Source organism: Drosophila ficusphila, unplaced genomic scaffold, assembly GCF_018152265.1.
Source record: "Drosophila ficusphila isolate 14025-0441.05 unplaced genomic scaffold, ASM1815226v1 contig_414, whole genome shotgun sequence".
Taxonomy (NCBI): domain Eukaryota; kingdom Metazoa; phylum Arthropoda; class Insecta; order Diptera; family Drosophilidae; genus Drosophila; species Drosophila ficusphila.
In genome coordinates, this window is record NW_025064328.1 from 10,977,899 (window position 1) to 10,995,289 (window position 17,391).

At 39.3% G+C, this 17,391-nt stretch overlaps 1 protein-coding gene across 18 annotated transcripts in view; it reads left to right on the forward strand.

Moving 5' to 3' along the window:
* Positions 1 to 4,205: 4,205 nt before the first annotated feature.
* LOC108096512 (longitudinals lacking protein, isoforms F/I/K/T) overlaps positions 4,206 to 17,391 on the forward strand; it is a 63,457-nt gene continuing 50,271 nt past the window's right edge. For 5 of the 18 annotated variants that reach the window (XM_017198135.2, XM_017198137.2, XM_017198129.2 and 2 more), the window contains exons 1-5: positions 5,704 to 6,009; positions 13,230 to 13,643; positions 13,709 to 14,108; positions 14,397 to 15,107; positions 15,184 to 15,267. In XM_017198135.2, the coding sequence (XP_017053624.1) occupies positions 13,470 to 13,643; positions 13,709 to 14,108; positions 14,397 to 15,107; positions 15,184 to 15,267 (1,369 nt within the window). In that variant the 5' untranslated portion in view covers positions 5,704 to 6,009; positions 13,230 to 13,469. Of the gene's footprint in view, positions 4,566 to 5,698; positions 6,010 to 12,198; positions 12,365 to 13,229; positions 13,644 to 13,708; positions 14,109 to 14,396; positions 15,108 to 15,183; positions 15,268 to 17,391 lie in introns of those variants that run through there. The other 13 variants (XM_017198132.2, XM_017198131.2, XM_017198130.2 and 10 more) reach the window with 8 other exon arrangements.

The window sequence follows — 17,391 nt, forward strand, 5'->3', positions numbered from 1 at the left end:
CTCGACCACCCGCCGACCGTCTGCTCGTGATCTGGCTGTCGTTCCCCCGTTTTCGGGGTTTTTAGGGGTTGCTTTTTGGTCCTTGGCAGCAGCAGCGCAACACAAGACAGCAGAGAAAAAAAACATGGTAAAAGCTCCTTGCTCCGAAGCAACCCCCCAAAGGAAATGGGAAACAGGGGACGCAAAGGGACGCGAGGGATGGAGCGGCAACATCCGCTGGCAGGGATGGAGGGTAAACAGGGTTGCAACTGCGGTCGGAGGGGATCATGCTTGGCCGCCGCTCGCTCGATTTCTGGTCTATGTAACGCCTGTCGTTGCCAGACACCCGACCATGCGACCGAGCGACCACCCTCCCATCCTCCCACCACCCAGAGCATCCTCCCATCCTCTCACCCCCCAAGGCATCCGCCCACCACCCCTCGCAACGAGTTTTGTTGCGTCAGCTCAGTGGGTATTAGTGCTTTTCCCAGGATTTGGCTATTTTCGGGCCTATGATGGGTTTGGCAAAATTGTGGCATTGTTCTGCCAACTTAAATCTTATATACATAATACATAACTTATTCATATATTCTGAATATAATAGTTATTGTAACACGAGTTGCTAACAATCAAGTCCATTTTATATCCTGCGATCTTATTTAAACTGTTCATAAATTATGAAAGAAAATATCATGGAAATATTAATAAATCCTGTTCACCTACAGTTTAATACACAGTTTTTACCTGCATAGAGAGGTCAGAATAATAGAAAGGTGCATACAAATTTTAAAAAATTTTAAATAAAGGAAGTACATACTTAGTTTTCTAAGAAATATTTATTATTTCAATTTATAATAATACTTTTCTTAGCTTCTTAAAGCAAAAATTATTCTAACATTATTTTTTTTGGCAATTGTATGATAACCCTGCAACACTGTAATCTTATCTCCAGGTCAATAGCTTGCTAGCCCTTCAGATCAAAATTGGCAAGTTCAGTTTATTTAACGCACTATGTGGGATATCATAATTTTTAAAAGCTTGGTTTGCAAAAAAATCTTATTTCATTAATTGAAAATTCATAATCATAAAATAATATTTTTTGTACATTTTTAGAACATCAATAGATGATCAACAAATTTTTTTTTGATTTTCAATAGTGGCTAGCTCAGAGTGTGTTCCCTAAAACTCTCATATTTGAAAGAGAATTTAATAAAAACCCTACGAAAGCTACAGTTTAATATTTCCCAGCATAATCCAGCGTATTTATCAACAGCATCCGTTCGCATCGAAAACGCGCGGCTGTCATGGAAACATCAGTTGTCAGGGGTATTGAAAGCTTCGTTCCCCTTCGGTTCTCTAATGGGTTTTCGTGTTCGTAGGGTTGTTGGAAAATCGATAATCTTGGGCGGATCGGGAATGGAAATGTGCGCAGTTGGCATTCTGATAATGATGATGATGATGTTGAACCTTTCCAAAGGGGGGAGTTTGGCGGACGATGGCTTCCTTTCACTCGGATTAACTCGCTATTGTTACCAACCAATTCTCTATCTCCCTCTTTCGTGGTGACCCAAAAAGTAATGAGTATAAGAAGAAAAGAATTTAAATTTGCCAGCGAAAGAAAACCAGAAAGTTCCATTAACAACAAATATTTTTGGCAGCCTCGATTTTAGTGTTCTCTCCACTTTTTTTTCGGGAGCGGGAAGCTGACCAAGGGGGCTCGTGGGGTTTTTTCCCGATTGTGAGCGAGCATTCTTTGAAAAGCACAGACCCATCCATCACTCGGACACTGAAAAAAAATTATGAAAGGAAAATATAACTGCAAACTAAATTTCATCTTTGAAATACAAAATAGTATTTAATTTAATTAAATAAAAGTCGAAAATGATAACCATGCTTCGAACCGAACTCTTAATTCTATGTTCTGAAAACCTTATCTTGAGTTTTTCTCTGTGCGAAAATCGGTCGACAAAGAATAAAAGAGAGCGATATAAAAAGAGATGCATGCTAATTCTGTTTCGAGTTCGAAATGAAAACGAAGCTAAGCTCAAAAATGGGAATCCGAATCGAAATTGGAATTGGAACTGGGAGCTGTGAAAAGAGCGGCGCGAAATCATAATGGAAATCAAAAATAGCAACCAACCTCACACAACCGCACACACATGGGCAAACAACGAAGTGTGTGGAAAGAAAAGCCACAAAAATGTGTTCGACGAAAATTGTTGAGCAAAAGCAACGGCGGAAAAAATTCAATTACATATTGACTTTTGTTTATTTGTTGGCGGCTTTGAAATGGATTGGAATTTTGTTGTGTTGTGTGAAATCACGGACTCCAACTTTTTTGTCGTTTTTTTTTCTTTCGAGCGGGGTGCGGCATAAATTTTCACTTTGCCAGGCGGGAATAACAACAACAATCGAGCGGCGTAGAAGTGTTGCCAAAAATACAAAACCACACACACACACACACACACACACACACACACACACACACACACACACACATATTGGAATTTCGAATGCCAAACGAGTTTTGGAACTCTGGTTCCTCTGCTTCTTCTTTCTCTCGGCGAATATTTTCTTCGTCATTCGAGAGCCAAAAAAATCTCAAAAAAAAAAGCGTTAAAAAAATTTCCAACTTTTATTGTTAATTTCTTTAAGCGCAGCTTTTTTAAGCTGCTGCGCGGGCGACGACGTCAACTGAGCCACACTGCAACAATAAATTTAACCATGTTTTTCCAGATGGCCAAAAATCTAAAAGTACTTTATTTTGTAATTTCACTCATGTACTAAGAAAGATTTTAAATACATACAGTACATATCAGTATTTTCTTGTTAAAAACATATGTATATACATATGTATGTACTTATATTGATAATATACATACATATGTTTATTAAAGTTTTTACAGTGCAGCAGCATTAGAGTTGTTCTTGTTTTCGTGTAATTTTGGCTTTTTATACACATATGTATATGTATGTACATACGTATGTACATACATATGTACATTTATTTGCTCAATTCAAGTAATCATTTTTATTTAAGCATCAAAATCAAGTTTTGGCAATTACTAATGCAAGACAGAAAAAAATTGGACAAAGATTTATACAAATGTACGCCGTGTGCTTACCAGGTATGCTTGTACATTGACGATTTTATTAGAAAGTAGCAATTGGCAAAAACAAACAGATATGCAAAATGGCAAAATGCAAAAAAAAGAGTGGAACCATAAATTGAAAGTTAAATCTTTCCTGACACCTTTCTACTTCCCCAACCGGGAATTTTAATTACCTCGCTAAAAATAATGACAGGTGCCTAATGAAATATGTTCTTCTTCGTTAATTACATTTATTTTATTTGTAGTAAAATTACCTCTGCATTAGCTGCTAATTTATTCAACTTTATTAATTCTGCAGGCAAGATGAGATCATTATATTGTGGTAAATGAAGATCCTAAAATCTACTTTGAATGAAATTTTACACAGAATAACTTTAACCATTTTTAGTAATCGACTTGTCATTGATTTTTTAAAGGCAAATTTTAAATAAAATGTACTTAAACATATGTATGTACATCTGTACATTTACATATGTATGTTTGTTCAGATCGGTATATACACACAAACAAAATCACTATAGAAATAGTAAGTACTATATGTACATGCATATGTATGTACATACAATGCATAGAATTGTTTTTTCTTGTATTAACTTTGTTCTCCAATATGTTCAAAAAAAGTTTTCCAAACCAAGTTTTTATATCCCAATTTGCAAGATAAACATAAAGATAACAGAGTTCTTCACATTTTGCAATATTTTTTGATCAAGAAAGCTTGTACATATGTATGTAATGTACATAGAACTCCGAAAACATATGAATGTAGATACATATGTACATACCATATTTTCTTATGAGCCATAAAAAAAAAACAACATTTTCTTTGCCTTTTCATTTAGCACGACTTCCTTTTGGCACAACCCCTTCTTACCACCTCTTTTCTCCCCCGTCCCCCTTCAAACAGACTGTTGCAAAAAGCAATCAACTGTATCGTCGACTCTTTCCGTTCTGCTCGCACTCACTTGTTCTAGCGCACGAACGATCTTCGGATTTTCGAATGCAGCAGAAAGAACAACAAAAGCAGAAACTTCGTGCTCTCGCACACGAACACACACGCAAGCCTATTTCTTCTTTCGACTTTTATTCGAACTTTTTTGCAGCGATTTTTCAGAAACAAACGGCAACTCTCAGGAATAAAATCGTCGTCGCTCCGCTCGTTTCGTTGTTTCCCACCCACAAAAGAAAAACCAACCAAATAAGTAACTTAAAAAGCTGTGCGCATTACATAAATTTAAGTGGAGTGTCGCGAAAGAAAACCCCATCACACAAAAACTGAGTGATGTCAAATACATTTTTGTGTCGAGTGAAACTATAATTTATTATAATTAAAGTTCAACTGCAGTTAGATAAAAACGGATAGATAATAATAAGTTAGTGTTTGTGAGTGTTTGCCGCCTCTTCTGTGCGAGGGTGGGCGAGAGGGAGAGAGGAGAACGTGACCGAGTTGAAATGGAAACTCCAAGGGAAATTGAGGTGAGTGATTGTCAATCGACGTGATGTTATGCGGGGATAATCTCAACTTATATGTAGCGCAAAGCTCCACAAGATCTTTAGAATTTATGTTTGCCAGAGACACTCCTCGCATCAATTAGAACTGGTTAGAGCATTTGCCGTGTGTAGAATTTCGCACAGGAATGTTAATTTTCCTGCCTAGAACTGAAAACCGTTAAAAATTAAGGTACATATAAGGTACATAATTTTTACACAAAATTAGAGAGAAAACGCAAGGCGATGAAGTCATGCTGGAAGTCAAAAATAAATCAACACCCGATCATAAAAGCGTTTGGAGAGTGCACAAAATATAATTTGCGCTTTTTAGTGGGAAATGCATTGCACACAAAAACTATCTCCCATCACCCTCGCGCACACACAAGTGCAACGGCTGAGCGGGAGGAAGAGCGCAGGAGAGAAAGAGTGCTTGCTCGGCAACGGTAATTTTTACCATTTCGAACATTATGGCTTCGCTTTGCCTGCGAAAAACAAAAAAATTGAGCAAACAAAAGCTAAAGCAACAACAAAAACTCGCCCCCCGATGGGGGAAAAAAAAAAAAAAAACTAATGCGAATGATATTTTCGAACTCCGCCACATAAAACCAGAGTTGCCAAACAGGGCAACACAGTGACAATTCTGAAGATTTTCTTTCTATTTAATATAACTAATCGATTTAAAAGTTCGGTTAAAAATTTAGTTAGGCTTACAACTTTACTATTGTTTGACTACATATTTTTGAGTTGTTCCTAATAAATTAAAGAATTTAGATTTTCAATTCGTAAAGGCTTTTTACAAGATCTATTCTGTGGCTTTGGTAAGCACATTAAATTACTGCAAATTGTTTCATTTTCACATGTGACTACATCTTATGTGAGTTAATCTTTTGTCGATCTGCCCTCTGAGTTTGGCAACTCTGGCTGGCAACTCTGCGCGGCAAAGCAAGCATACGAAAAGCACACAGCTCGGAAGAGGAAGGGAACACAAACAGACGACGTCAACTCATTTTTCGAACTCGCACTCACATTCGCCCGCTTCGGGTTTCGAACTCTGCGCTCGGCTGTGCTTCGGCTCCTCGTCGCTCTGTGGACTTTCCGTGCGCCAGCCGAAAAGTCGCGTCCCTCGCAGTCGTCAGTTTTTCTTCAGTCCGCGCGTCCGCAATTTTCTGTGTGGTGTGCGTTGCTGCTGCTCTACTCTTCTTCTTTCTGCTCCACGGGCAGCGGGAAGGGAAAACACATACACATGCATACTGGGCCCCATCACATACAGTAAAAATAAATTCAACTTTATTGCTTTTCCCCGTCGCGTTATCGTGTGTGTGCTGTGTGTGTGTACATATATATATATATATGGCTTGGAAAAGCAACACCAAAATTTGATATGTGCAAAGTTTATTGACGACTACGTGCTGCCTGTGATTCTGTTTCGGTGTGTATATAATAAAATTGAATATTAACATAGTAAATATCGCTAAATAATACAGTAAGAACTTTGATTTGAACTGTACTTTGCCTGTGGTTCTGTGTGCGTGTTTTTACATATCGAATCGATACTTCCAGTGGTGTTTCTATCGATTTTTCCCTATGCTCGCTATGAAGGAGAAAGCTTTTTACCAGCGAAGGAGAGAGCGAGAGAGGGCGAGCTTTCCCGCAAAATGCAACGCTGAAGTAAATGACGGGCGATTTTCATTAATTTTCACACACGTACACACAGCCAGTGGCTCACTTTCCATGCAAATGAGGTCAAGTGTTGCAGTGGGAAATAGTTTCCACAAGTACACATCCACGTACGTGTGTGTGAGTGTGTCGCAGAGTTACATAAGCTTTTTATTGGGGAAACTAGGGAGAAAAAAGCTTAATAATTGTGATTAGTAAACAACTAACTTAACAACTGTAAAGAAAATGAACGCAATTTTAGAACTCCTAGTAAAAAGCACGTTTTTTATTTTCGTTAGATTCCCAAAGTCTTGTTGGCCGCCATCTTGGTTTTTCCCCCACACATAAAATATTTTGTTCAATGCTAGGCTCTCTCGCTCTTTTGGCTCCCGTTCCTTTCTCTCCTGCTCCCCGCTCTTTCTGTCTTACTCCCTCGTTCGCTTTTATGTTTGTTCACGAAAAAAACGGGCAACAACAAACCCAAGCGTGAAATTTTCTCTCTGCACTTTTCACACACACTTAGAAAATTGGGAGAGACAGACAGGGAGTGAGAAAGAGAGAGCTGTCCGCTCTCCTCTCGCATCGCCACATATTTTTGTTTCCACTGTGTGCTACACTTTTGCTACGCCGCTTTTGTTGTTTTCTTTTCGACACGTTTACACATTTCCATTTTTCATATTTTCGTGTCGCCTAATCTTTTCGTACAAAATTCTGCGACGTTGCCAAATTTCACCTGCAACTTTTTCAAAAGTTTCATTTGTTTACATTCTACGCACATGTGCAGAATAATAACAATAATAAATGAGATATAAAAAGCTTTTGCGCAACAAGTGTAAAAATCCGAAACTGTTTTTTTTTTTTTGGTTCGGTCTCTTGCTTTTATTCTTTGTTTACCATTTATATCTGAAATTTCTTTAAAGTCATCAGATTTTTTCGAAACACCAATGACCTTGTAGTGGATTTCTGACCTACACACGCGCGTGCCAAAATAAAAAGTCGCACTTTTCTTGCCTATTCTCTACTATTCTTGTTATTACAGTAAACAGAACAAATGTAGAAAAAATAAAACGAAGGAAGAAAAATATAATGAGCGGCCGTTATCGCCGCCTGCTCTTTGGCCGACTTTTATTTTTGTTAGTTTTTATTTGCCTATTCGCTTTGGCCATTAGCAAAAAAGTTCATTGAACTTTTGTGCGTTTTATTTTGCTGTTTATTGTTGATTATTTTCGGTGGCTTAGTTTTTTTCACTTTCACTCGAGGTGGCGTGGGGATTTAATAACTTTTAGTTGGATACAACCCAGCTTTAAAATGGGAGTAGTTTGGTTAAAAGGAAGGATAAAACCGTTAACATAAATCTGTTTTCAAAACATGCAAATATTTGCAACAAAGGGCTTGGTTTAAAATAAATCTGTTTAAAAAAAGTTGTAAATATTTGCATCAAAGGTAACATACACTTCTACCAATTTACAAATTAATTGTTCATAATCACAATGATTAGAAGTCGAGTTCCTAAACATTATATAATTAAATTTCCAAATCATGTAATTTTTTATTAGTGTGTCAACAATAGGAATTAGTCTACTTTTTGATTGCCAACATTCCATAATTGGCAGTCGTATTTTAGTAACCTTTAAAAAAGGCGGAATATACAAACTCAATATGCCCAAAAACTATAAAAAAAAAACAAAACGACATCATCAGCGTGGTAAATCTACATCGAACCCAAGATATAGAAAAACCTCACCCATACACAAAGCACCTACTTCCTCTGCTCCCACACTAACACTTGCAGTGGCAGATACTTTTACAGATACAGATACATTCGCGCATAACAAGCCCTTAACATTCACTTTAAATAGCTTTTTGAGAAAACAAGTTTTGTGGTTGACTTTTTTTTTTATACATTTTTCGCTGCTTTAATGGCAAAACGACATTTTCTGTGGCCGAACAGAGACGAGCGAAGCGGAAAAGGAAAGAAAAAGAAGTGTGAAAATGGAAAACGATATGTTCAATACACTTTAATAAAAAAATTTTAAGTTGTCTTTACAATGGGTTTACATTTGAATCTAAAATCTAAACATTTGTCATTATCATTCTGACTATTATAAATTAAACAACATAAAAGTAAACATAAACACAATGATGCTGTTCAACAGAAAAACTTCTTACATCAAAGGCTTTTTATAACTTAAGACTAGTTTCATTATGACATTCGCAGTGTTTGGGGAAAAACGTTACTCTTTTCCTAGAAATTATAATAACTAATCAGATTTTGGGTAATTTACCCGGACGATCCCATGCTGACTCAGGTCCGCAGATTCATTTTGCCGCGATCCCGCTGCCGTTCACCTGATTTAGCTTTTCTCAATCTTCGATTGAAGCCTGTTCACTTTGCTTTGCTACATGTGTGCATGGTAAAAATCGACGGGCTAAAAGGGTGTAAAAATAAATAAATGAGCGACAGACGCCTACGTGGGTTTTCAGAGGTGTTTTTTCCCCCCGTTTTTTGGGCTTCGAACCGAGAGAGTTTCATTGGTGTGTGTTGCTATTCAGCAACATTTTCAGCTGCCAGAAATTAAATTATTGAAAGTCAGTGCGAGAGTCGTCGTCGAGTTTATTTTTACGTCGTAAATATACAAATTTTATGTCTCGCAAAGACGCACACACACACACACAAAAACGGTCGAGCAGAAAAAGATTCCACTTTATGCAAATCTTGTGGGGGAAGTTTTATATTTTGTTCTTGGCCTCCACACACTCGTTCTTTCCCTCTTTCTTATTTTTAAGTTATTTCCATTTTAAATTTGTTTTTCTGGCTAAGTGTGTGTGTGCGTGTGTGTGTGTCATGGCGATTTTTCTGGCTGCGATGTGAAATGAAATGAGTTTCTTAAACTGGTTTTTCTGCCAGCGATCAGATCGGTTTGGATCGGATCTCGGATCTCTAAACCAACAAACAAAACCCGACTTGCCAACCAAGAACGGCGAACCACCCGCTCCTCCGTTTCGTTTTTCGAAATGGCACAGTTCTTGTATATTCTGTGCGAACCGGTTTTTCTTTTGACTTTTGCACAGTACCCCACACACATACACACACACAGACACAACTTGGAAATGTTGAAAACCAGCCCCATTAATATTCCCAAGTTCAGAGCTCTCCTCTTTCTCTTGCCGACCAAGAATTTTCATTACTCCAAGGGGCTCCAGACTTTTGGCGGCACTTCCTGTGCGAGAAAAGGGACGACAGTTGTGATCCAACATCTGCCGGCAGGACGAAAAAAAAGGAGGAAGAATACATATAATATACGTAGAACGTAAAGAGGGGGGATCGGTTTACTTTAGGGGTTGATTGCAACCCCAAAAAACCAGAACCAAAAAGGACGAGGAACCTCTCCCTCATCCTCCTACTTTCGTGGAAACCGGTTCCCCGGGGTTTACCTTTTAACCGTCTGGCGCGTGCTTAGAAAAAGGGGACCGAAATCGCCGACATCCTTTATATTATCCGCTCCCCATCCCACAGATGCATCCCATTTTCCTTTCCATCTGGCACTCAAAAAGTCTGTTGGCATTAAATCCTGAATTAATGAAGCCTTACTGAAAACACCCAATAGCTGATAACTGAAACAAGTTTATAACAAATGGAAAGGAGCAGTAGTTCTTATCTTAATTTAATTTAATCCAATCAATCCATGTCAAGGAACAAGTACAATCCTTTTCTTCGCTTTATTATTTGCCTAGTGCAACCAAATCAAATTACGATAAATAAACATCAGTTTTTCGTACTACAGTGGTTGCAATATTAAATGAAAGTTGAGTTTTTCGCTAACAACGTTTCGTAAAATGAAAATTTTGAACGTAGTTTGATAGTAGATCTCAACACAAAATGAAATAAATACAAATTGTTTTTTAGGGATCATAGCAAATTGCTCATAAAAAAGTTGGAGAACGAATTTCTCTTGCTATCCCGCATTTGCTAAAACAAATTAAAGATGAGTTTTTCGCTAACAACGTTTCGTAAAATAAATAAATTGAACGTAGTTTGATAGTAGATCTCATTACAAATACCAAACATAATGATACCGTTACTGATTGAGCAGCTCGCTTATACTGAAGTTTGGAAAATGATTTAAATATTTTCCACACAATCTTGCGGTTGCAAAAACGAAATCCAGTTGAGTTTTTCGCTAACAACGTTTCGTAAATTAAATAATTTGAACGTAGTTTGATAGTAGATCTCAACACATAATCCTTTTTACGAGAAGGTTCTCGGAGCGAAAAAGAGTTTACTAAAGTATAGAGCCCTATCTGTCGATAAACATTTTCATAATTTCACCATTCATAATTCCATTTGCAACAGCAGTTTTCATAGTGTTTTGGATTTATTTTTGCCTAAACATTTATAAATGCAGTTGCCAAAGGAAACGCCAGTTGAGATTTTCGCTAACAATGCTCCGTACGTGAAACGTTACATTTTGGACATCGTTTGATAGTAGACCTCAACACAGACTTTCTCAGTTTCCAATTACCGATTGCTCATTACTCCACCCCCGAACATATTTAGTACATCTTTTGTGGGTTCTCTTGGGAAAACTGAACCCCAAAGAAGTGCCAGCCTTTTGAGACCAACTGTACTTTCCCGCACACGCACACAAACTCAAACTCTCTCGCTCATTTCGGTCACAGGATCCCAATTCATAATCCTCCACCATCTGCGCAAAAATAAAACCTTGCAATGTGCAAAGAGCGCGCGTCATTCGTTGCCAAAGGGAAAAGAGGGAGAGAGCGAGAGAGATCCTTTTTCGCCTCCCTGCAGTTTTTACCTACTTCTCTTTGTCTCGACTTGTGTATGCTTTGTGTGCGTGTGTTTGTTTGTGGAAAACCCCTCCAATGCATCATCATTGGGGTAAGACATATTGTTGTTTTTGCAGCTTTGCTATCGGATTTTTACACGGAAAAAAGCAGGTCAACATAACATTCGTAATAAGATCAAATCAGGATAAATGGCAGGTTACTAAATTTTAACTTATTCTGCTAAAACTGTTGGCCCAATATCCAACAGTTGGGTACTGAAGTAACTTGCTATATGTCATTAGAGTAAGTGACAGTCCATTCAATTGATCATTTGTAATATTAACTTTTCTTTATGTGTACTTTGTGCGCATGCCTTGCACCTTCCTTCCATGTGGAACCATGTGTGTGTATAACAGAATCTCAAAAACTGATCCCTCCGCCTAACGGTGCGTGGCTTGGGTCTCCCCTGGGGGTGATTCTCTCCCTTTCCCTAACTCCCTCTCTTTTCCTTGTTGTCTCTGTCTAGTATTTTTGCGCTTGGATCTGGCGAAAAGTGAAAAGAAAAACTGAAACTAGAAAACGTAAAGGGGAGTTAAAAAGGGAGCCTATAGTCACGTACACAGTTTTATATATATAGCTATCTCTCTCGCTTCCTGCCACAAAGAACAGTTAGCTTTCGGTTTTATTTTTAGTGCACAGTTATAAAAGTTTTCATGCATTTTCTCTTTGAAAACAGATTAACTAGCAAACAGATCGAAATACCCAGAAAATCAAAGTAATTAGCGTTTTCCAGCCAATTTTCGCTACCTGTCTGTGTTGGTGTTTGTGTATTTCCCGTTATTTTGCTTTGGCACGATTATTGCTGCTGCAGTTCTCCTTTTCCTTTGGGCTCCTTTTTCCTCTGCCGCCGTTGACGTCGCTGTCGCAGCTTACCTGCCTCGCTCTCCCGCTGCCTACTTGGCAATTTCATAACGTGCCCCCAAACGGGAGAGACAGAGAGAGAATGACGTTCAACTCTTACTCGCTCCGACACCCTGACAGGCAGCAACTTCGTTTGCCATTGGTGAGAGCAAGAGAGCGAGAGAGCACAGCAGAGCAGCGGGCGTCGTTCGAGGGTCGCTCAGCTGCCGTCACATTTGCGTCGTTTCATTTGCGTCGTTTCGTTCGGTTTCATTTCGTTTTGTGCGCTCGGAGCTTTTGTTTGGTTCTCTGCGTTGTGCGGCAGATCGCGACGCGTGCGGTTTGCTGGCTAAATTTCTACATACACTCGTCCAACGGCAAAGCGGAGCTAGAATAGGAAAACCAACCTTTGCAGTGCTAATTATTTACAACACACTACAGTAAGTGTTTTAGCTGCTGAGTTTGTGTCTGTGCAAGTGGAGCATAATCGCGGGCGAGAGAGATTGTGAAATAAGCGCCCATATCTATATGATGGGTGGCAGGCCCTGTGTTTGTGTGTGTGATTGCTGACTGCTTCTAATGAAAAACGTTCTATTTTTAAATGCGCACACCATAAAAAACTGAAACGATTGCTCCACACTTCAACTTTAAAAATTATCAGTGAGCTATTCGAGTGTGTGTGAGTGCTGATGATGGGGAAAAATGAAAATCATCATAAATATTCGTCTGTGTGTCTACTTGTGAAATTTTCCACAACGGAGAAAAAAAACCCAGACCAGACACGCACTCATATAAATGTGTGTGTGCTGCAGTGACGCCGACTGCGAAACTTCCCCTCTTTATGTTTCATGCTTCGTTTTTCCGTTTTTTTTCGGCCGTCACGAAGTCTCTTCGGATTTTATCGTGTCCATCGATCTCCAACACCAACACTCAGGCAGTCGGGAAGCAGAAGCAGCAACTGTAACACAAATCCGTTAGCTCTCTCTTTTTGAGCTAAACCGTGTGTGTGTTGTTGGAAAGAGCAAAGTTGAAAAATTAACAAGAAGCAGAAACTCGCTCGAAAAAATACATTAAAAAAACTGCATTTCGCTGTGCAAAATTTGAATATAAGTATGTCTCTTTGTGCGAGTGTGTTTGTGAATGCAAAACAACAATAAAAATTCTAGCTGAAATTTCAAGCGTGGAAAAGAGATGAAAGATATTGTTATTGCTGCGCTGAAATTAAACATGAACTTGACCTTGGGCCGCATTATTGCCAGTTTTTTTCGCGTTACTAATTTCTTTTTTTATTCCCTCTCTTTGCAGCATAACTGCTGACACACAAAACAAAACAAGAAGAACCAAAGGCGAAAGCAGTTTTATTTGTTTAGCCCACCCCACTGTACTCCTAAGTTGTGCATATAAATAAATCAGCAAGCGAGTGGCGAAAAAACAGCAAATCAGAGAGAGGAGGCTCAACGCCCGGCCCCAAGGACGTGGGCCCAAAACCCCCAGGATCCATTTCCGACAAAACCCAACCCCATCCAAAACACCCAAAATACCAAAATGGATGACGATCAGCAGTTTTGTTTGCGGTGGAACAACCACCAGAGCACACTGATCAGCGTGTTCGACACGTTGCTGGAGAACGAGACTCTAGTCGATTGCACGCTAGCCGCCGAGGGCAAATTTCTCAAGGCCCACAAGGTGGTGCTGTCAGCATGCAGTCCCTACTTTGCTGTAAGTCTTAAAGCTACCCCATTTAAAGTAAATTTTATACTAAAAAAAATCCTCCATCTCTTTAGACCTTACTACAAGAACAGTACGACAAGCATCCCATCTTTATACTCAAGGATGTCAAGTACCAAGAGCTGCGCGCCATGATGGACTACATGTATCGCGGCGAGGTCAATATTTCGCAGGATCAGCTGGCCGCCCTGCTCAAGGCCGCCGAATCGCTGCAAATCAAGGGTCTGTCGGACAATCGCACTGGCGGCGGATCGGCCCCCAAGCCAGAATCCTCTGGACCACAGCATCATCGTGGTGGCAAGCTGAGCGGTGCCTACACACTTGAGCAGACGAAGCGGGCACGTTTGGCCACCAGCGGAGCGCTGGACACATCCGGTGATGTGTCCGGTTCGCGTGAGGGCTCCTCGAGTCCGTCGCGTCGGCGTCGAAAAGTCAGACGTCGCAGCATGGAGAATGGTGAGTTGTCAAGCGATTAGGATTATCTTTTATTAAACTGCGAAAAACAAACCACCAAATCTAGAACACTCTATAGACGCAATTTTAATTAAATAAGTAAAATGATGAGTAATTAAATTTAATTTAATCAAATATTAAATTTTAATGCGAAAAGTCATTCGAAGAAAATGATACAGTTGAAAGTAAACAGAATGTAACAACAAGAGTACAATTCAGTCGCAATGGTGTTTGTAGTTTGACGTGTAACACAAATTTCAGTAACTAATGTTGTGTTTCTTTCTCTTACAGATGCCCACGACAACTCCAACTCATCAGTGTTGCAAGCCGCCGCCTCGAATCAGTCAATCCTCCAGCAGACAGGCGCCGGTCTGGCCGTCTCCGCTTTGGTCAGCACCCAGTTGGCCAGCGGACCGGCAGCCGGAACCAGCAGCCAAGCATCGTCGACCCAGCAACAGCAGCCATTGACCAGCACCAACGTTACCAAAAAGACTGAAAGCGCTAAACTAACATCCTCGACAGCCGCTCCAGCGAGCGGAGCATCTGCGTCAGCGGCCGCCGTACAACAGGCCCATCTGCAGCAGGCGCAGACCACAAGCGATGCCATCAACACCGAGAATGTACAAGCCCAGAGCCAAGGTGGCGCCCAAGGCGTCCAGGGCGATGATGAGGACATGGATGAGGGCAGTGCCGTTGGCGGAGCAAGCGCCGCCAGTGGACCCAATCCCGCCTCCGCCTCTGCATCCGCCGTCCATGCCGGAGTTGTGGTCAAGCAGCTGGCTAGCGTTGTGGACAAATCGTCGTCGAATCACAAACAAAAGATCAAAGACAACAGCGTGTCATCCGTGGGCTCTGAAATGGTTATTGAACCCAAGGCCGAATACGATGACGATGCGCACGATGAGAACGTTGAGGATTTGACACTAGACGAGGAGGACATGACAATGGAGGAGCTGGACCAGACGGCCGGCACCAGCCAGGGCGGTGAAGGATCTAGTCAAAGTGAGTTTCCATCAGATCCCGCTCTTTTTTGATTTTTCCAGTAGCTAACAAATCGTTTTTCATCTTCAATAAATAGCATATGCAACATGGCAACAACACGACAGATCTCAGGATGAACTTGGACTTATGGCACAGGATGCACAGCAACGGGATCCCCAAGGTGAGTGTTTGTTGCCTCTGAACTCGATTATATGAGCTACGAACAAATGAAAAAGCAAAAAGTACAGCTTAGCCTAGAAGTTTTTAGACGAGATGTTTTTTCAAATCAGCGAGCACGACAAACAAACAAGCTTAAATTCAAATGCAAATGCAGATAAAAGTATTGAAATTTAACTTTTCAAGGTCACAACTCCATTTTTACCACACAAACATTTAAAAAATATACATTCTTTTAATTTTTTTTTTTACAATTTTAATATACACTACAAAAGTCGTGCTCCGAAAAAAGCTCTTAAACGTTGAAGAAGAAAAAATAACATAAAAAGAAACGTAGAATATTTTGAATATAATTTTCAACAAGATAGCAGACGAAAAAAAAAGCAAGCAACAAGAAAAAGTACAAATACAAACAATACCAAAATAACAAGATTTGTGAACAAGAGTTTGGCACAGGGAAAAACAAAACAAATGCAAAAACAGAAATTTAATGTAGAAGAGCGAGAATTTACGACTCTGATTTGTGATTTTTTATAAGAATTAAGAATTGTTGTTTTTGGCAAGTTTTGTTTTTGCTTGCGCCTCTCACTTCGTCACAGATAAATTAACCCGAAACAAGAATAATTTGTGCAAGTTGAAAGTATTACTTAAAAACTCTTCCTTTACTTAATATGATTTTTTACAAAACTAATAATTTTTTAATTACGACACACATAATTCGTATAACTAGTAATCTTTTTTTTGTACATATCTATTTATTATGATTAATTTTTTAACACACACACACTTTTAAAAGAAATGAGAAACATTTACCACTCACACACCACCAACATATATAATTGCTATATACCACAAAACCCTACCACCCCTAACATTCTCATTTACCATTTTCTATATATATATATGTATGATTCTATGTATGATCATTTGTTGTTGAATTTTCGTAATACTTTTGACAATTGGTGTTTGATTAACTCTTAATTTTGCTTTATTTACTGTATATATAATTCGCATAATTCGATATTCCCAACATTTTTTAGTTGCTCGCCCTCTCACTATATCTCTTTCTCTACCCCTTCCCTCTGTACTCCTCTCTTTTTCCAACATAAAGCCGTTAGCTGCAGAGCATAGAAAAAGAAAATGCATTCCATAGAAATAATTCATAACTCATAGTCACACTGACTCACTTACTCACACCCCACACTCACTCACACTGCAGCTTCAATTTAGGCAGAAAAATCAAAGAAATTCCCTTATCATTTAAGTTAGTGTTAAAATTTACGTATCAACAGTGTTTTTATGTGTGTGCGTTATGATCTCTCTCTCGCTCGCTCTGTCCCCCATCTCTAAGCTGCTGTTTGTGTGTGCGTGTGCCAATCTGTGTGTAGTACGTTTGTGTGAGTGTGCAGGGCTCTGTCACATGTATTTTTTCCACCCACGAAGAAAGCTCTCTCAGTACAGTCGCGTCAAAAACTTTGCAAAGTTTGGCCACACTTCTAGCAAGACTCGATTATGTTTGTTCGCCTTAACTTTGTTTGCATTTTTCGAGCATAACCCTTACCACTACACCCACGAACATTCGCAAACAAAACACTCAATCTTTCATTTGTCACACTATACTTTTGTGCCATTTCATATTGATTGTCCTCTTTCTTAGAACTCTCAGCGCGTGCTAATGTTTTTTACACAGTTTTTTTTTACTTTATACATATTATTATGAAAATACGCATGCAGTTTTAAATTGTAATTTAGTACTATCTCTATATATACATATATATTTTGCTTTATTTTGGTTGACGGGACTTTTTTTATTTGTTTATTTTCCTTATGAATTTGTTTTAGTTTTAAAGCTAGCTTGTAAGCTTTCCGATTTACGTTACGCGCGCGCACGTTATCTTCCGGTTTTACATCTATTAGGTTTGGGAAACTTTTCCTTAACCAGAAGATGTACGTTGTCGTTAAAAAAAAACCTTTAAAAAGTCAAGTGAAAAGTGTAAACATGAACTGATGACCAATAAGGGTGAACTTGGACCGAAGGATCGTCGCTTTCGGAGGAGGATCAGCTGCAGACGGTCTCAAGTCATTGCCGAAAACAAAGCACGTAGCCATCCTAGATGGTGAGGTACAA